Source organism: Lagopus muta, chromosome 2 (genome assembly GCF_023343835.1).
Source record: "Lagopus muta isolate bLagMut1 chromosome 2, bLagMut1 primary, whole genome shotgun sequence".
In the NCBI taxonomy this organism is placed as follows: Eukaryota; Metazoa; Chordata; class Aves; order Galliformes; family Phasianidae; genus Lagopus; species Lagopus muta.
This window is the reverse complement of record NC_064434.1, coordinates 47234376-47255420: the sequence shown is the minus strand read 5'-3', so window position 1 is coordinate 47255420 and position 21045 is coordinate 47234376. Positions and strand designations below refer to the sequence as shown.

At 37.6% G+C, this 21045-nt stretch overlaps 1 protein-coding gene across 4 annotated transcripts in view; it reads left to right on the top strand.

Moving 5' to 3' along the window:
- Positions 1 to 4496: 4496 nt before the first annotated feature.
- ROS1 (ROS proto-oncogene 1, receptor tyrosine kinase) overlaps positions 4497 to 21045 on the top strand; it is a 72112-nt gene continuing 55563 nt past the window's right edge. For 3 of the 4 annotated variants that reach the window (XM_048936750.1, XM_048936751.1, XM_048936748.1), the window contains exons 1-13: positions 4497 to 4598; positions 4689 to 4868; positions 6569 to 6622; positions 7728 to 7787; positions 8389 to 8415; positions 11493 to 11553; positions 12234 to 12382; positions 13651 to 13789; positions 15393 to 15594; positions 16306 to 16382; positions 18318 to 18440; positions 19423 to 19607; positions 20712 to 20809. In XM_048936750.1, the coding sequence (XP_048792707.1) occupies positions 4755 to 4868; positions 6569 to 6622; positions 7728 to 7787; positions 8389 to 8415; positions 11493 to 11553; positions 12234 to 12382; positions 13651 to 13789; positions 15393 to 15594; positions 16306 to 16382; positions 18318 to 18440; positions 19423 to 19607; positions 20712 to 20809 (1289 nt within the window). In that variant the 5' untranslated portion in view covers positions 4497 to 4598; positions 4689 to 4754. The other variant, XM_048936749.1, reaches the window with a different exon arrangement.

The window sequence follows — 21045 nt, the reverse complement described above, 5'->3', positions numbered from 1 at the left end:
TAGTTCTGTGAAGCCAAGTGTAAACGTGTTTAAATGGTGGTTACAGCTGTTTCCTTTGGTGAGGTTTTAGATGCCTGCCTCATTTATGGGAGCAAATTACAATTAGATATCTAGATACAGGGGGTATTACCTTGAGCTGGCTGCCCTGCCTTTTTAATGGAGGTCACTGCCACCAGGACAGGGGTGATGGAATGGCTCCTGTGTTGGGTTAGCCTGCAGCTGCCCTGAAATGTGGAAGCTTTCACTCTGGATATTAAAACAATTTGAATTTGGCATCAGCCTTTGTTAATGTATTGGGCTGTTTCCTTTGGTGGTCTGCAAGATACTTTTCAACTGATTGCCGTGACTGTGAGGGTAACACCTTGCATCTATACATAGGAGTTAGAGTATGGGAGACTGCCAACCCAACTGAAGCGCTGAAGCAAACAATTTCAGTCTTCCGTAAGTCTTCTCGTAAGTGCATGGGATTCCTAAAACTCTTAGATCAGTACTCTGCATATATTATACTGTCTATGTATGCATACGAACAAACATGTTCATGCTCACATGCAGGAAGGATTTGTCTTATCGTAGTTATTCCAAATATAAATAAGATGCTTTTTCTCTTGCTGGCAATAATAATATGTATTTTCCTCAAGTCCTTATTCATTGTATCATTCATCTGCATGTATTTCTATCACTTCCAATGGAGTTTAAAAGGTGAATCCTCAGTTGGAGAGGTACTCTGATATATTCACTTCTGTACAAATGTGGAATTGTAATGAGAGTTTGTTTTTCTCTTTTATTTGCTACACTTATTTTACTGCTTATTCATACTGTTCTCTTTTGCAGACTGTAAAACTTTTTTTTCCCTTTTCTGGTCTTTGTGGTGAAGGAAACGGTGTACAATAAGTAGAATTAGAATGAAAAGTGACAAGTTATATTAATGTATTCTCACAGCTTTTGGATCTCTAGTTCTGTGCCAGAATGCAGCTCTGTGGAAGAGGTAAACTTAAAAATAACAGTTAATATTCCATCATTTAAAGATTTTATAAACCTTAGTTTTAAGTCTTGGCTTGTAAAACCCATAAACACTCTGTCACTGGAGGCATTTTCTTGATATTTAAGTGAAAAATTCGGAGGCTCAAATGGCTGCTAGTATTTGAAGGAAAGTAAACAAGACAGGAGAGATTTCAGAGCTATTTTTTTTTTCAGCCAGTAGGTCCTTGTTTACGGCATGTTGCAGTGACACCTGGTGGAAAAGTTTTGGAAGTCTGAGAAAAATCTGGTTCTAAAAATGAGCAGATAATTTGAAAGGTATTTAATATCAATTTTTTAAACTATACTGCATAATGGTTGGAGCCGGTCTGCACAAGGCATGCATATACATATGAGGATGTGCAAATGCTCACTTACATAAACTATCAGCATCAGTAAGCACAAATCTTTTTAGTTACAGGGTAAATGTCACATATGATTGATAATAACCATATTTCCTTGCCCCGAGAGTAGATGCCAGCATTTTATGTGGCTGCCAACTTCTTCTGTTTTATTTTTCTTTATTTTTTTTCAAATGCACCTCTATTACTAACCGGGATCTTAAACTGAACCTTCCTTCTACCTCCCACTGCTTGCTCCTTCTTATATAGACCCAAACAAGACCAAAGACAGATCCCCCAGTGCCTCAAACTAGTTCTTCCTATCAGCCAACCTTTCCCGCACATACATTACCCAGCCTCACCTGCATCCACTTCAGGTCCCTGGTATCCTCAACATCAACAACCTCAGATCACTAAAGAGCCTAAGGTACCAGACCTTTGTTATCAGACCTCTGTTTCCATCAGAGTAGTAGGAGGTATAGCTTGTGCTGTAGGATGTTTTCAGCTCCTGCATTCAGTGTGACCTGTGCCTTGCCAATCAACTGCATCTAGCAAGTTATGTTATGGAGTGGGGACCTGAGGTCAGTGTGGCTGTCACAGGGACAATATGATCCTTCAGACCTTGGAAGTTCAAAAGCATGGTTACCTTCTTTGAAACCCAGCACAAGCTGATGCTGTGATTTTTTCCAGTCCCTGTCATGGGTAGTAAATGGAGTACACGTCATTGAGAAAATCTGGGAAGCAGCAGCGCGAACAATCCTTGTGATCACATATTCCAGGGATAGAGTTAGTAAAAGTTAGGGGCTAATGGGAAGCCAATGGGATGAAATTCAACAAGGCCAAATGCCGGGTCCTGCACTTCGGCCACAACAACCCCAGGCGACGCTACAGGCTTGGGGCGGAGTGGCTGGAAGACTGCATAGTGGAAATGGACCTGGGGGTATTGATTGATGCTCAGCTGAACATGAGCCAGCAGTGTGCCCAGGTGGCCAAGAAGGCCAATGGCATCCTGGCTTGCATCAGAAACGGTGTTGCCAGCAGGAACAGGGCAGTGATTGTCCCTCTGTACTTAGCTCTGGTGAGGCTGCACCTCAAGTACTGTGTCCAGTTTTGGGCTCCTCACTGCAAGAAAGACATTGTGGCCCTGGAGCAGATTCAAAGAAGGGCAACAAAGCTGAAGAGGGGTCCGGAGCACAGCGCTTATAAGGAGCGACTGTAGGAGCTGGGATTGTTCAGTCTGAAGAGGAGGCTCAGGGCAGACCTTATTGCTCTCTATAACTACCTGAAGGGAGGTTGTAGTGAGCTGGGGGTTGGCTTCTTCTCTTGTGTAACTGGTGATAAGACTAGAGGGAATGCCTTCAAGCTGCACCTGGGGAGATTCAGGCTGGACGTTAGGAAACTCTTTTTTGAAAGAGTGGTCAGGCACTGGAATGGGCTGCCCGGGGAGGTGGTGGAGTCATCGACCCTGGAGGTGTTCAAGGAATGGTTGAATTTTGTGTTGAGGGACATGGTTTAGTGAAAACTATTGGTGATAGGTGGATGGTTGCACTGGATGATCTTGTAGGTCTTTTCCAACCTTGGTGTTTCTGTGATTCTGTGATTCTACACAGATGTTTTGGCAACCCCCCTTCGGGAATGTGATAGAGTTTTAAGGCATGAATAAGAGTTTTCCCATGATAACTCTTGGGTTATCTTTGTTATCAAGAGTTATCTGTGGTTTAGATGTTAGAGTACTGACATGGGTACATTTAATTGCTTATTCAGACCTACTTGACCTAAATATCAAATGTTGAGAGTCTTAGGATCTCCTGAAGATCTACCCAGAACACATACTTCTCTCTTTGGAAGACATCACAGCCTACAATTGCCTGTTGCCAACTCCCTCTTCAGACATACTGTTCTTGTGAGCACTGACAGAGCTTCTTCAACCAGGCTGAGCTGGATTAGCAAAGAGCTACTCTTTAAGAAATCATACTGACCTCGTTTATTTTGGCTGGCTAAGAAGTTTCCTCTTGAGCAGCTTTGCTGGTGGGTTAGAGGTGGGCAGCAGCTGTCTGGAGTGGAGAGGTGGAAAAATGTTGAGGGACTGACTCCCTTTCACTGGCATAGCTGGAAGCATACAGTATTACTGTCTGTGAGCAGTTCCCTTGGGCAGCAGTGAGAAAGCCCCTCAGGACTTTCCAGGGCAAATGGATGAAAAGGAAGGATCCTGTTCCACAAAGCCCTTTCTTCCCCAGGCCATGTGCTTGGCAATATCCCTCAGCCTGAATATACCTCCAGCCTGAATTATCCCTTATTCCTGCCTCAGTGCTATTGGCTCCTTTTACCCAACACACTTGAGCACAGCAGCACATGGAACTGTGCTGAGACACAACTCAGAGACAACAGCTTTGGGTTAATGCTAGCCAGTTTGTTTCTGTTGTTGCTGGGTTAGTGTTAACCAGATTCTCAGCCTGGTTCATTGCATGAATGCATGAACATTTGCTTGGCAAATGAGTTGGGTGTGGGAAGGTGGAGAAGCATTTGAGTATGACGAGATAATCACATTGATGGGATGTGACAGTTCAAACTGTCTTTAAAATGCTATGTTACTTCTGTGCTTGTGTATACGTGCACACAAAACCACATGTACAGAAATAACATAGCATCTATTTATACATACAAATACGTAAGCTGGATAGATTTCTTATTCCATTTCACAGTTACTTTGTGGATAGCTCTGCTAGTATGATAGAGATGTGCACAGGCTGGAAGCTGCAAGTATCTCAAGCCTGAATTCCCGCTGACTTCTTTAATACTGGTGTCCAACTTGATGTAGGACAGTTTACCTCTCTCTAAATCAGATATATGATTTATCTATCCACTTCTATTTTCTTCCGTAATACATGCATAAATATATTGAATAGAATTAATTGATATTTTTATACTGACTGATATGACCTATAGTATTCTAGCAAATTACTTATAGTCATGAACAAACATGCCTAGTTGTAGGCGTTTGAAAATACATAGCAGTAGTAGGAGTTAAGATGAGGGCACTTTTCTCCATCTTTCCATTTCCGTGTTGTTTGCAGCACCTGACTGAAAGCATTGTGCTTAGTTTCCTCTTGACGTTAATGATATTTATGTAAGGAGATACGCTGACTTTCATTGGTCACCCCTTTTGTTTCAGTGGTTTAATAAGAAACTGTGAAATAGATGTTGTGCAATTTCAAGGCAACTGCTCCGGGAAGCAGAAAGGTCGTACAAGGAATGAATAGTAAACAAAGAATTAAAAATATTTAATAAATTGTAAAGTAGCAATTTCACAGTCGTGTCTCTGTCACCTAGACTTGAAGGAGTTTGTATGGCCAAGTCAAGGAAGGAATCAGACTGCCAGATGAAATTTCTCAAGTTATGAGGAACGTTTGCCTGCTGCTGAACAGACTTGGTACTTTTTACTTCGTTTGGATTTCTGCTGCATCTTGTTCTTTCTCAAAAAATTGTCAAGACCTATGTACAAGTAACCTGGTAAGTTCTGAAAAACTGCACTTAATCTCTTGAAACCCATCTGATTGTTAGCACTGTAAGAATTTTCAGTTACAGATCAAGTTTTAATTTTTTAATTCCATATTTGAGTAAAAGCAGAGTGTGAGAACTAGTACTTTACAATTGAATTTGTAAAACTTGGTAAAGAAAATATCCCATTAACTGGATTGCATGAGTTTTCATATGCTTTTGTTTCAGCAGATCTCTAGATTACTAAAAATTCCAGAGACCCTGGAGTGTGGAGGAGAGAGACTTTTTCCACTCAGTTTATTCTCTTTACTTACTGGTTAATCCATCTAGTCTGTGATTTTTCTTATGTAGTCCTAGGGAAACTGTAAAAACCCTGTTGCTTCCACAATTATCCTGAATTTGTTTCAGTTTCATTTTTGAATCTCTTAAATAATAGTCTATCTTTAAGAAGTAAAGCAAGTGGCTAGATCCTTTCTTAGTATTCCTTTAAATCAAGGGGAATTTAGTATTTTTCCTTCTACTGATGCACAACAAAGATAAGCAGAAGCTCACAAATCCAAACAACAATTCTACCTCAGGCTCTCAGGAGTTACCTACTTGTTTCTATTTGCTTGAAACGTTGATGTGTTTAGAAGACCATGTACCTTTGCTCTGTAAAAAAGTACATTTTGTGCCTCTGGGCTAATTGGCTATGTAAACTTACTGCAGAATGTTATCACCTGCTCCATTTTGTTTCGTACATTTTCCTGACGGTTCCTTTAGAACTATTTCTTAAATCCAGCACCAGTGAAAGAGTTAATTGTTTTCCCCGATGGAAGCCTAGCATGCAGTGGCAACTTTAATGGGGATCCTTTGATTTAAGCTTAAATTAATTCAGAATAAGAAATGAGTTGCTCTTCCTATCAGCTTTGAAAGACAGAAAAATCACATTCATGTTCGGTAAATGTATTGTGTCAGGGATTCAGATGAATCTGAGAGCTGTAAATCTTATTTTACTTCTTTAGTCTACTTGTTGTGTTCCCACTTACTTTGTGACAGCTTTGCGTGGGTCTGGGGTTCTACTTACTGTCACATTATCTGTGTCCCAGCATGCAGAAAATCTCTTCCTGAGGGTTGTTTTGTTAAGAATGATCTTACTTGCTCGCAGGATCAAACTTGAGAACTAGCATTCAGCTTTTCAAAGGCTCTTAGATACACCCTCAAATCATTTGTACTGCACAAGAGGTGACTGGTTTTACACACTTGGTGTGATGTGGAAAAATAGTCTGGGAAGCGCTTCTGGTTAAAGAGAAAGGCTGGTCACCATTTGGCTGCATAATGTCCATCAAAAGGGGGCCAGATAAAAGGCAATTAGCTTCAAGGGAGGTCTTTCTGCCCTCCAGAGGTCAAAGACGCTTGGCTTTGTCATTTATTCCATATTTACTTATGAAGCATTTGTTATTGACTTAGTGCACCAGAATGAGGGGGTGAGGGCCAAATTCCTACCTGTGATAATTAAATTAACGTTATTTGATTTTGCCAAATCTTCTGTCTCATGGTGCTCTGAAATTGGTCTCAGGTGGGAAGCTACCTGTGTGTCAGCAATCAATTTATTCATATGATTAAACACGAGTCAAATAAATTATGTTTTACAAGAAACTGATGTTTTAATTTAATAAAATAATTGGGGAGAACATGTTGACTCTGTAAAAATGTATTTTTTCCTGTTGTAGGAAGGAGAACTTGGAATTGCTAACCTTTGCAATGTTAGTGACATCAATGTGGCAGTGAGTAATGGTTTGCTTTATTAATTACTGACAGTTTGCATTACTGCTATTTGAATAACATGAGTACAATGGCCATATTGTCAAAGACCAGATGTATATAAGATGTGTACTTAGATTAAAGAGGCAACTATCAGTCTTTTTGCTTAAAGAAAACTCTATCTATAGAGCCTGACTCTGTATATCTAGATTTTGTCTACAAAATTCATTATCACACCGATTCATAACCAGTAATTCTTTAGAAAAGGGGGCAAAACCAGTGTTATCCCCTAAATGTAAATCATTTAAAACTTTTAATCAGCTAGCTTTGTACAATCCAGTTTTGCTCATTTTGCTTTCTCAAGGGTTTAATGGGAGAAAACCTAAATCAATTGTTTAAAATTTAGAGTTCTGTATGATTTCAAAGGTTTGTACTGATTTCAGGAGACTCTTTAGCTTAACATGAACTTTCTGTAGCAGCATTTTTGTAAGACAATATTCTCCTACTGATGCAAGTCAAGTTGGTAGTTACATATATATGCTTAGACGAGCTATGGAAAATTCATCATCAATATTTTCTGCAGAGATTAGTGAGAAGCAGCCTCTCAGCAGCTGGTATCTAGCAAGGCTGGATCTTTTATGATACTGGGACCATAAAAGGCTGTGTTGTCATGACAATATATAGCACAGTTGACTTGACTATTTGCTCTTTGTTATCGGGTCTTGCTATTTTTTTTTTCATCAGGCTTTGTAGTACATGATGCCAGAGGTTCCTGTTTCTAAAATCATTCCCTTCCATCTTCCCTTAAAAAAGAAAAATTAACTAACTATTAAGAGGTGGATGGGAGACAATAAACAACACAAGTCCAACATCAAGTTCAAATCACATGTTATTTAATACATCTTTGAAAACATACCATTTTAAAGACTATGACTTTCCTGTTGCAGAGCAGGAGGCTTTTTCTGAGTGTCAGTCCACTGTGCTTGGCTGTGTTGCATAATGCTTATCTGTTACTTCTTCCCCATGAACAAGTTGCTCTGAGCCATTTTACTCTTTAGCACTGGAGTTTTCCTTCTCTTCAAAAGTGTGATTACAAAGTCCTTTTTAAGCAACCATCTATCTTTGTAGTGCACACAAGGATGTCAGTTTTGGAATGCAACAGCGCAAGTCAATTGCCCTCTGAAATGTGTGAGTACTGCCTTAGTGTTGGTTCTATAACATTTGTCTCTGCTTATCAAATACAGATAATGGCAGATGTAGAAAACCTAATCAGAGCAGCATTTCTAAAAAAATAGATGTAAAGTCTATAATTTTTTCAGTGCATTTTATAATTTCTGTTCAGAAACAAATCACAGAATATTGCAAGTTGAAAGCGACCCAATAGGATCAGTAATAATTCTTGGCATAGGAATTACCTGTAACATCAAAAGTTTAAATTGTGTTTGTTCAAAAATTTGGAACACTTTATAATTCATCAAGCTCAACCACTTACCCAGGTTTTGAAGCACTGAGGAAGAATTAGCGCTTTTAAGGATTTTACTTTGCTCCTATCTCATTGTTAAATGTAGATGTAAAAGTAGAACATGTCTTCCCTGTGGTTTTTGTGTGAGTATGTGTCTTTTCCTGTTTTTTCACTGTTCATCAATACAAAGACTTTGTGGTGTACTTTCACTGTAAGAAATTTCTGATTAATTGGTAGCTGTTAAAAGTACTCTGTGGTTATATTTATGCTAAGGCTATGTTTCACTTACTATTATGCTTCTTGTTTCACTTATTTGTTTCTTGTCAGAACAAGACATACACCAGAGAATGTGAGGTAAGTTAAATGTTATCAAATTGACACAAACAAAATAATCATAATTTCAGCTTCTCCAATGTTCATACATTTCTAAAAAATATAGTGTAAATACACAAACATATCTATCAATCCAGTTCTAATTGTTCTATGTTCTCTAAAGCTGAACAATGAGTTATGTATTTGAATATACAATCCTTATTTCCAGCTTATTTGCTAAGAACGGTTTTGCATTGAAGGCTGCTATGTAACGAGGAATATTGCTTTAAAGAAAGCCGTCTGATCCCACCAGTATGAGACACAATGCAGACCTACTTAAGCTATTTTCTAGGCTCTCCCAGCAGTTCTGTTCTATTCAGTTTTTCATTGATACTATCAAGGATGAACCTGTAAGAATGCTCACTAAAGTCTGAATTACACCAGCTTGGAGAGAAGGAGAGGCTAAGCAAAAAAGAATGGGCAAAATACTTTCCTGACTGGATAGAGGACATGAATTAGATAAAGTGTAATTCAAGAATGTGTCCTTTAGAGTGTGGAATGTGACACTGATGATGGCAGGAGTGCAGTTGGGACTGTTGAGGCCAGATTCTATGATTCCATGATTCAGATTCTATGATTCTATGAGTTGCTGTATCCAGATGGAGGCAAGCACGCAGCAAAGGAGCTGGAGAATAAACCTGCTGAAGGGCTGGAAATGTAATTGGAAGGACAGATTTTTTGGAGGGTAGTAATGTGCTTTTTTAATCTGTGAAACTGCAAAAAAATACATCAAGTGGTTTACAAATAAGGTGGTTTTGGAGAGTAAGAACTGTTCAATGAGTAACTAAATTACTTCTGTAGAAAGTCCAAATCAACATGGGGTGTTTTTGATTTGTTTATTTGTATGCTTTTGCTTGTCTGGCCACACAATATGCCAGTTAAATTCACAAACTGCAAAGGCTTTTCAGGATTATCTTTCTGCTGGATCATCTGGCTGATTTGACTCCTCATGTAGTGAGGCGAGCACCATGTACTGCGCACAGGGGATCAGACCACTGCAGTCTGTAAGAAAGGAGGAGGGATAAAAGTGGGACTTCTCCTTTGGCATAGACTCAGCTCTGTTAAGTGATCACACCCAAGACTGAAGTCCAATTGTCATTACTAATTGCAGTATTACTCCTGTTGAATATTAGCTCTCACCTAGGAACAGAGCAATGGCACTGAATTCAGTGGTAATATGCAAAGAAAGGGCAGTTGCCATAGGTAGAGAATAAATTCTTGTTTTCAGACAGAGCAGATGGCAAATTTCCCTCAAAATTTCTAAGAGCTGGAGCTTCAGTAATCCTCTTACATCAAGCAAAAATTGGATTTATGGTGCTGACAAAGATCAGAAGAAGAAAGGAAGACAGTACAAAATACAAATGGTTGAAAATTTCTGTGATAGGTGAAGTTGAAAGCACTATGAATCAACTTGTAAAACTGACGGCACGATCCCCTGTAAAAACTTTACTTGGTTGTAAAGTTGCAACTTACAGCTGATAACTAAAGTCTGCTATGATCCATAAATTTGCCTGCTATTAATCAAGATAATTCACTTGGAAATATTTTTTGTTTTCTGAACATGAAAACTTTGGGAATACTTTTTAAATGCTTGCATATGGCACGTACTGCCTAGATGTGAGATAATATGTAGGGATACACTACTGAACAAGCTTTTATATCCATTTCAGCTGCAATTGTGAGTTGTCTATAATAACATGCCTTATCAGTGCCTGTAAGGTGCCAGAAGTGGATATACTGGAATCATAGAAATTGCCTCTGAGTAATCTAAAGGTCAATTATCACTTGAAAAATGGCTGCTATGTGAAACAAACTTCAAGATTTACAGGCTATAAAAAGTCGCAGAATCAAATGAATCCAAATACAATGCCAGTCTAGAAAAATGGAACTCATCACTTCTCAAAAGTCCTGAATTTTCCAGAGGCTCTGCCTTATAAATCATTTTTAATCTGTTGAGATGCATCTGGAAAATGTTTCCATCTCTTCTTAAGCTCTCTACTTATAAAGCTTGATAATGCCACAACTGGATTCCTTACCTAAATTGAAACCTCTTAGGAGTTTTATTTTTAAGATCTGAGTGTGATGAACTCACTGTTCCAGAGTAATGCCATGATTATAGTTTGTGGACATGACTGCAGGAGGAGTAGTAACTGGTTGTGGTTAAATTCGTCATACAGCTCAGCACCATGCAGCTGTATGCTCACTCACATCCTCAATGGGGTGTGGGAGAGAACTGGAAAAAGGATAAAACCTGAGGTACAGATAGTTTAATAGGACAAAACAAGGAGGGAAAATAGTATTAATAACGATGATTAACGAAGAACCCTGAGAACTGGACTGCCTCCACAGCCAGTTCTCCCAGTTTTGTAGTTCTGCATGATGCCATGTGATGTCCTGGTTCTGTTCCCTCCCAGCATATTGTGCACCCCCAGCTCCCCACTGGCAGGGCACTACCAGAAGCTTAGTGTAAACAGTGCTCAGAAACAGCTAAAACATCATGTGTTAACATTATTTCCATACCAAATCCAAAACACAGCACCATAGCAGATACAAAGAAGAAAACTAACTTGATTCCAGCCAAAACCAGGACATAAATACTATCAAGGAAGTGTGAATTAGCCAGGGCTGCTCTGACAAATTATTGATTTTAAACATTTTGAAAATTCCTTGTATGAAAGTGCTTCACTGATGAAAAATAAAAGAAGCAGGAAAGAGTGAAATACAAAATGTAAAATATATTACTAACAAGTTAAAAAACCTTATTTCCTAGCTTCACTGCATTCTGTTTCCAGCTTTAAAACAGCTCCATATTTGTGCTTTCCACAAAGAGACAGTGTGTAAGGATGAAAGCCCCAATTCAGTGCTCAGTGAAATTGACGGAATGGCTCTCAGAAAACTCTTTGGAATGAGATTGTGGTTCTGATACTTTATTTTTTTTTTAAACCACGTAATTATTTCCACAAGATTTTTATGTGTTCAAAATGCCCACAGGATTTCTATGTATTTGAGATGTATGCATTTCCACAAAACTAACCAGTAAGTTCTGTATTCCCACACAGACAGTTTCCTGCAAGTTTGGCTGTAGTCGTGCAGAGGATGCATATGGTGTTGAAGCACAGAGTAAGACTGAGTGTAGTCCTGTGTCTGATTCACATTCTGATAAATGCAGTTTTCCGATTACTGCTTTGCTTCACGGTCTGAATTTCTTTGGGAAAAAAAAAATAAATAGAGATATCCCATGCTTTTGTTTCATCAGAAAGCAACCATTTTCTTCTATTTTTCTTATAAAAATGAAATAACACCTTTTTTCCCCTTCCTTTCATGTACCTGAGACTTTTTGAATCCAATCTCAGCTATGTAAGATGATTCTTTGTAGAGTGCTCATCCTTAACTTGACTTCTATGTTGAAATCATTGCCAAATGCTCCTGTGATTTACATGGCTACAGTTAGGCTAATACTCTAGTTAGGGTAAGCACTGTTGAAACAGACCTCCTGAAAATGCTCTCTACCAAAGTCTCCCATATCTTCTCTAGGTTTCTGATCAGCAGATATTTACCAGGTACCTGTAACTACAAATGCATATACCTAAGTGCAGAATTGTATCTACCTTGGCTTTCAGTCAGCTTGGCCCAGTTCAGGCTTACTTATCAAACTATGTTTAGAATGTCTTGTGATTTATTCATCAATATTTAAAACAAATTATTTTCTGTGCTTCACTGCTGTCAGGTGTTTGAAATAATATGCCCAGAGATTGCCATGAAGGGATTTTTCTCACTTTTAGGTTGTATTTTCCCCCCAGACTATTTGAACAAGCCTGGAGCACCATTTGCATCTACCATTGGAAGCCACCATATCACACTGGGTTGGAAGCCAGCTAATATCTCTGAGGTTAAATACATTATCCAGTGGAAGTTCCATCAGCTCCCTGGAGATTGGAGATACACAGAGGTAAAGAAAGACAATTCCTTTTACTTTGCAAGGTTTCTTTGGATTTATAATCCAGACCTACTTCTCTGGGATAAAAAAAGGTCATTTATTAATAGACTGTAATCAAGCTAAAAAACATGTGAGGAAAGAAAGTAATAGCCAGATTTTGGAACAGATGTGGCTGTAATTTACAGGTGAATTAGATGATTGTTTTATTGTTTTCTAGCAATTTTCTAAGACCAGTAAAGCATGTAAGGATGCTTAGTGTGCTTGTAGGGCACAGGTTATGTATATAATTTGTTATGTGCTTTATTTTAGAATAAACATTTGATAATACATTAGACACATAAAAAAAGTTTTCCGAATCATGAGTAGTGTGAGAAGCTGAGAAATGAACAATGATTCCTTTTCCTCCAACAGAGGAATCTTGATGGAAAATTGCAGGCAGCAAGTTCAAAACAAGCACATGAAGGTATTTCATCACTGCGTGTATGATTAAGATGTTCATCTGCACATGTGGACGTTAAATTACTGAATGTTAAAACCACTAGAATTCAAAAAAAATGTTTGGAATAATAACTATAGAAAAAAAACTGTAGAAAAAATAAGTAGTTCTGCTAAATACTGATATAGCCAATAAATAAATCTGATGCAGCTTTAAAAATATCAAGACTGAGATTATTCTGGAGAAATATAATTGAGAGCTTTCTGATTCAATGTGGCAATTTTTGTATTACGTTATTTTGCGTCAACTGCACACTTGTTATCTTGCCATCATCTCTCTTGAAACAATTTACAGAGCACGGCAAGTTAGTACGGGAAGGCATGATGACCATCTGTTAAGCAGGAAGTCCTTTAGAATTAATAATAGGTTAAATAACAGGGAGCAATAACGTCAGACCATAAATATTTTAGGGTATCTAGGAGACAGTGGATCTTAAATCTATAGTGCATATTATATCAAAATTTTAGAATTTAGTGCCTATAATGTCTTACTATTTTAGTTTTTAAACTTTATTCTTAATTTTACTATTGCATCCATCCTTTCCCACATTCGTTCATTGTTTAGATTCGGTTGTATGTTCTGAATAAAAAAGGAGGTAAACAATTTTGAAAGGAAGAAAGACCAAATTTTATGCCACAGATAGCTTCTGGAGTTTGTTCTCATTTAAACTTTTGGATACTGCAGTCCAATGAATATCCTGAAATATGTTTTGAGCAGATAGCAACCTATGTAATAACTTAAGATGGAGGAAGAATGAACATTGTGTGTTTATGCATTGATGTAGGTCGTATCTGAAACTTCATATACAGTCAAGGACCTTCAATCCTTCACAGAGTATGAGTTTCGAGTAGTTTGGATCATAACCTCTCAGCTGCAGCTCCATTCTCCATCAAGTCCCAGTTACCGAACCCATGCTTCTGGAGGTAATGTATTGTACTGTCAGTCTTTCAGGACTGCATTATAAACACTTAGGTTTCCTTGTTTCTTGCTTCTTTCACAGGAAAAAAAAAGAAGAAAAAAAAGAAAAAAAAAAAGTTGTTTAACCTCAAGTATTGTATGCATGTTTTATGCTAGGTAACTGCAGAAGACTGGACAACAATGCTACAGAATCTTTTTGTTTGAGCTCCAAGATTCAGGGCTGTTTCCTGCTTTCAATATTAAAAATGTGCACAGAAAGATAAAGAGTCACAATTGTAAGGACACACTGGACAATTTTATGCATGAGAACTTTCTGAATGAAATATATGCATTTTCCCAGACATTATTTTTTCAAAAAAAGAAACTTTTGCTGAAATGTTTATTACAACATTACAGTTTATATTCTTGTTTGTAAAAAGTCTGTATATCTACAGACACTATGTATGGAATATATCTCCCTGCACTCCACTATTTTGAAATAAAAATTACATTTTAATTGTTCCTTAGTTAAGACGTCACTCATATGAGAAGGCAGATAATATTGTAATATTTGAACATAACTTCATGGTACGTTATTGCCTTGTAGACAATACGTGATGTCATGGTACACTATCAGTGTTTCATGGAACTAAAAAATCGTTATCTATCAGGAACCTTGTATAAATACCTTGTATAAATCCTTTCCTTTTGTGATATATGATTTTCATACTGAAAGCTATATATACCCTTGAATATAGCATCAGGGAAGGTGCCATAGACTTTTAGTTTGCATCCCATGGTATAGTGCATATAATCTCACTTAAAAAAATGTTTTCATGATATCAAATTACTTTGTTTTCCAGCTTCACTGAGCTTAATGCTGAAACAATACTCTGAAGTACCTGTTCATGTCCCTGTGTGACATACGTTTTTTAGCTTCACTTTCACCTTGCATCTCTTGTTTAGAAAAATAAAACCAACAAAATGTCAGTATATTATGTAGAAGGAAGTATAACTTCAAGATTTCTATTTTATGGATTGTGAAAAGTCCATCTAAACAGAGAAGAGAGGACAGGGAAAGGCCTATGAAAACTGAGATTTAGCTTTCAGCAGATTCCGAAGTATGCTGTGATGGAGATCACAGCTGTGCAAGATGTTAAAAGTCACCTTGTAAGGCTTGGTCTGCTTCCTTTTTGTCTTTCTACAACAAGAGAACTGTATAGATATCAAATGACCTTCAGTGAAAATGTGATATGGATACAACACTGAAGGGGCACAATTCAGAGGACAACATCTCAGAGGGCACACTGTTGCTTTTCTGTCCACTGTCACATGGAGCAGATTGACATATGGGAAAGAAGAGATGAAAGGTTATACATATAAATAAGAAATTACTTGTCTTCAGCAGTGTGGAGTGAGGCCAGCTTTTATTCATGATCCTTTAGTCCTGGTCCTAATATCTGATTTCTCACCAGTATATGTGTTATGTATTAATTCATTTATACTAATAAATATGACTAAAGATAGTATTAACAGATATAAAATCTAAAAAACTATGTGAAAAATGAAAAAAAAAAATAATGATGTCTTAAATGCCATCCCAGAATGAATTATTTCTGTCTTTTACAGTTCCTACTACAGCTCCCATCATTAAAAATATTCAAAGTTCAAGTCCAAACACTGTTGAAGTTAGTTGGTCTCCACCACTTTTTCCCAATGGACTGATTGTTGGTTACAACTTGGCCCTGACCAGTGAGAATCACGAATTGTTGAGAGCCTCAAGAGGGCACAGCTTTCAGTTCTACTCTACCTTCCCAAACAGCACTTACAGGTACAAATAGAAAAGATAATCAGCATAGCCAAGAGTGCTACATCTTTCTCAGGTGTAACGGGGTGTGTCTAAATCCATATCTGGACAGTAGTGCTCTTTACTTTCTCTCTTACCAAAAGCCACAGGTATTTTCCTTCAGACAGTGGACTCATTCCAGATGGATAGGCTACTTATCTTTCTTATAGTTATATGGAGGACAGGTGAGGAGGAAGGAAAAGCAGTTTGATAAAGGGAATAGGCTGCATTTTCTTAGTTGTTTATTTTGTTGCTTTTTTTTTTTTGTTTGTTTGTTTGTTTTCGTCTGCATAGCATGTATTCAGTGTATTCAGGAAATGGTAGAACAGCTCTCTCTATTTCTTTAAGCATCTGGAAAGTTTCCTCCATTTTTATTAATTACGAGAGCCTGTGTTCTTCTTGCTGGTAAATACAGGCCTTCCTTAGAAATGAAATTGAGTTACCCTTCTGAGCCTAATACCCCATTTGAAATTTATACTTAGAAAATCCTATTGCTGCTCTGCCTTTCAAATCTGGGGAAATCAGATTCTGATTGGTTATATTTTTCTTATAGATTTCCAAGAGTATTTTATGTAAGTGGATCTTTTCCAAAACTAAAACACTTCTGTTACAGCTACTCTGCTTGAGAAAACGTTTCTCAAGCAATCTCTCAAAAGAAACCCCCAAACCAAAACCTGTCTCTTTGATTCACCAAAGGTTCAGTATTGTAGCTGTTAATGAGGCTGGAGCTGGACCCCCTGCAGAAGCCAACATCACAACACCGGAATCCAAAGGTACAGGTGTAGCAGAGTTCTCATCACCATCTGTTCCTGGGGATAAAATCACATTTCCTGGGTTGTTGTGTCCCCAGAAGAAAAGAAGGATACTTAGACTGTAAATAATGCATGACAAGGAGTTGTACACAGAGGAAGCAACAGTACATTAGAGACAGCCCTGTTCTTTGGCTGTAGGCATTACTGTATACACAGCCCAGTAATAACCTGAGATGATGGTAGGGCCATACAAATTCAACTTGAATCATATTACAGATGAAAAATACTTAAGTGGGCTGAGGCAGTGGCAGAGAAGATATATTTTCATTTTCCATGTTAAATCTCAGTGCTCGGCAAAAAACATTTATTTTAATAACATTTAATATATCATATTATACTCTTATCAAAATGTTCACAGTTAGCTCATGCAAAAAAATGTCAAAGCACATATTTTTGTTACTGCTGTATTGCAGTATTTATTTTTGCTATATTCACTTATTAGTAATAAAAGTAATGATACTCTGTAGGTATCAATCTAAGAAAAAAAAAGTGGTTGTCAGAGGAAAGTTTGTGTTCAGACAAACCACAAGTAAAAACAAATTCAGTGCTATGAAAATGCATCTTCAGAAAAAAACAAACAAAAAACCCCCCAAAACCCAACAACAATGTAAGACTCTACACTTTCTGAAGAAATCCAGTTATCAAATACTTGGAAATTCTTAACCAAACTCTAGCAAGCATCGCATCTGTTATTGTTCAGAATGCATTTGGACAGTGCCTTTGATAACAGACTTCAAGAAGCTTCCAGAAGCCCTGAAAGGATCAGGCAGTTGAAGCTGATGGTCTTTGTAGGTCCCTTTCAACTGAACTATTCTACTCTGCTAGTGAGACGATCACCAAAATGATTCATAGCATCTGCATCATGTGAGACATGCACACAACGCCATCTGTTTGGGTTATCCAGGAATGGATTAAGACAGTATTTGATCACAGTGTTGCGTTAACCATATGAGGAAGTGGTATCTGATAGCAGAAATTTTTTTGAAACTGGAAGTAAAAAGATAAGGAAAGCTTTGTTGGGAAACTGAAATTAACCAAATCCAGGTTTGAAATTATGCATTACTTCTTAAAATGAATGCAACTACCTTATAAATCAGTTTAGCAGGGGATGTGTTTAACTTTCAGGGACCTGAAATTTAGAAGCAAGGTTATCTGTCTTTTCCAGAGCTATACATAGCCCAGACAGAAGGTACAAGTTTGCTGCAGAGATTTTTATCTCCAAAGTAAGATACTTTCGCTTGTATAAGCAAGAAGTCAGTTTAAGTGACCAAAACTCTCTTTCTTTACATTTATATATATGTATATATATATATACAAAATAATATATGTGATATATTGTATACGTATCATATATTTATGTGTGTAATCTCCTTTGAAGAAGACAATTTTGTTCCATTATCATTCTTTACTTGTGAAAATTATTATTTTCACTGGCGAGCCTAACAAATTGCATGAAATAAACATATTTGCTTTGCTCTTTCCCAGGTATGTGAGGTGATAGTATATAGTTTTCAAATAAGTCTGGTGGTAGTGCTGATATAATTATCCCATTTCCATTGGATTTCAGGGCATTGTGAATATCTTTGTACCTTCACTTCCTCTGCCCAGAGTTCTTTCACTAAGAATACAACTGCTATAGAAACCAATGTTGTGAAATGCAGGTGATGCACTGGCACCCTTCACAAGCAGTCAGAAAGTGTTGGTGTAATGGTGAATAACTCCGTTCCCTTTCAACACTCAAAGTTTGAGTCAGCCATTGCTAGCATAAGAATATATATGTGTGTATATGTATGTGCACATGCATGTACATATGCGTGTGTGTTAATAATGTGTCTGAGTTAACAACTACTCCGTGCTGTAGTTTTCTGTCTCAATTCCAAATTTCTCCTTTGTTAGTTAAGGAAAAAGCAAAATGGCTCTTCCTGTCCAGAAACCAGTCTTTAAGGAAAAGATACATGGAACATTTCCTTGAAGCATCCCACTGTTTGCAAAATGGTATAATACACCACAACATTACAGGTAAAATATCATCAGGATCTCTCTTTCTCTCTCAAGTGTAACTTATACCTGTGTTCACCAAGGGCAGAATGAACCTATCCCAGTCTGAGAGAGTATTATCTTTCCTTTGTAGTCAATGGTGAGAAATAGGAACTTTCAAGATGTGATTCAATCTATTTAAAGTGACACACTTTAGGATGAGATAAATTGTTTTCCCCAGTGTTACCTCTCCATTGAATCTAGGCAACTAGTTCAGAGCTGGACTTTTACAGTAGGTATACAAATTGAAGGAAGATGAAACCAAAGCAGGTGTTTTCCTGTGATTAATGGCTGTTTTCTCAACAAGAATATGAGGAACTAAAGTGATTCAAACTAAAGAATTAATATAAATTGGCAAAGGATACTGGCTAAACCTAGAGCATCAATAATCCTGGGATACAGAGATCTGTAACAAGGCATTTAAGTAGCCTAATTCACCAGACTACCATGTTATCTCAAATTACTTGTCACTTTAATGTCACTTATCTACATTGGTGTGCCTGTGGTCCTTGGAGACAGTGAGGAAATTTGAGTTAATTTTCTGCAGTTCACAGAGTCACAAAGACGCCAAAGCATGAATGTTGCCCCAGACTAAATACTCTTTGATAGAACCGAGCTGGGACAGATAACATCTAACTTACATTAGAGTGTGTGGAGCTCTGTGAGCAGATACAAACTGCATCTCTTTGCCTTATAGAGGAGCCAGTCGGTTTGCATTTTGTGTATTCTGAATTACCTTTCTGAAGGGCATTTTCTCACAATAATGTGACTTAGAAACCAAAGGAGAAAGTTTCCTTGTCTGAACAAAGGCTAGGAGTGGAGGAGAGAAAAAGCTAACTTTTCTCCAACTGCTGGGCTGCAGATTGAAAAGTACTTATGTTTTAAATACAGATAAGAAAAAATAACCAAAAAATTGAGGCATATTTCTTATATTACTTGTGTATGCGTGTCTTCTTACTTCTAGGAATTTCTGTGAATGTTTATCAGCAAGTTGTCTATTTTTCTGAGGGGAATTCCATCTGGGTGAAAGGAGTTTTGGATATGTCTGATATATCTGACCTAACACTCTTTTATACTGGCTGGGGCAACATTACATCAATCTCAGTAGATTGGCTTTACCAGAGAATATACTTTGTCATGAATGAAAAGGTAATGCTCCGGGGCATTGTTATTTTCTTATTTCATTGAAACAAATCCTACAATTAATCTTAAATGAGAAATTCTGATTTATAAGTATCATGCACAAAATATAATTACAGAAATAGATTCTAAAATTCAACCCACACATTCCACATTTTAAAAAGTAAAGAAAAAGAGGAATCAGGTCATATTTAAAGCAAGCAAGCTACAGAGAACACCTTGTCTAATTTTTCTCCTCGGGGCAGAAAAAGCCTTCCTTTCAACTGCTTTATTTTTAAGACTGACTTCATACCCATCCTGTGCTCGAAATGAATGACTTTGCTCCTGTAACTTGTTTCTCCATCTACCTTGTTCAGTTCACACTCTTCCTCAGGAAGGTGGCATGTGATAACTGCTCAGAGATTATAATACTTTTCACAGATAGCAAAAGAAGTTTCAAGAGAGAAAGTATTTCATACTACTGATGACAGCTGAGGGTACAACTGCTTCAATCTGAAGTATAAGCATAGATGGCAGCCCTGCACCTGATTCCCTTTGTAAAGCATCAGTTACATAATGGCCATACTTTACATGTACCTTTGTGTTTCTCTAAAGCACTAAGGACTAGAAAGCTGCTCTAAATGATCAGTGGGGTGTTTTATTTATTTGTTTGTTTGTTTGTTTGTCTAATTTTTCACTTGCTGCTCATGGAGAGGGAAGCTGGAAGAGCAATAGTGAGACATTACAAATGCAGCTGCAGACAAACAGACTGAAAGCAGAACTTTCTAAAGTTGCTGCAGCTTAGAGAAATCCCTGTTACAGAAGTCCTATTCCTAGGATTGGAAAAACACTTTCTTCCCTGCTTTCCCTTCCCTAATAGATCATTTTCAAAGCATAGTTTTTCAAGTACTCCAGATTCAGTCTTTTCCCTCTGGGAAGATGACTGAGAGACAGCTTTCAGGGTAAGCTGTCATGGGTGCTTTAGTGCTTGTTACACTGAGCAGTGAGTTGGTGGGTGACAATATAGAAGCTCAGAAGGACCTAGGCTTGTGGTGTTTTGTTGTTGGGTTCACCTGAAAGAATCTCAATTAGCAAATGCCCTACACATCTCCAATTTCTCTTTTCATTCCCCAGATACACGTTTGTCAGTTAGAGAACTGCACAACAGCTGAAGACGTCACTCCTCTTTATGTGACATCTCCTAGGAAGATTGTAGCTGATCCCTATAATGGGTAAGTGTCCTCCTTTGAGACCTTTGGTGTCAACAGTACTCTAAAACTCCTCTACTTTTCTTCAATTCATTAGTCATCTGGTTCCTGTTTTGAACTCTTCCATTACCTAAACAAAAGTGCAATTACAATAAATAGCAAACTGGAAAACTCTTGGAACAAGAGCAATACTACGCAGTATTGTTTCTGCATTTTCTTCACTGGGTTATTAAAGGAGATTAGGTGAGTCCCATGCAGAA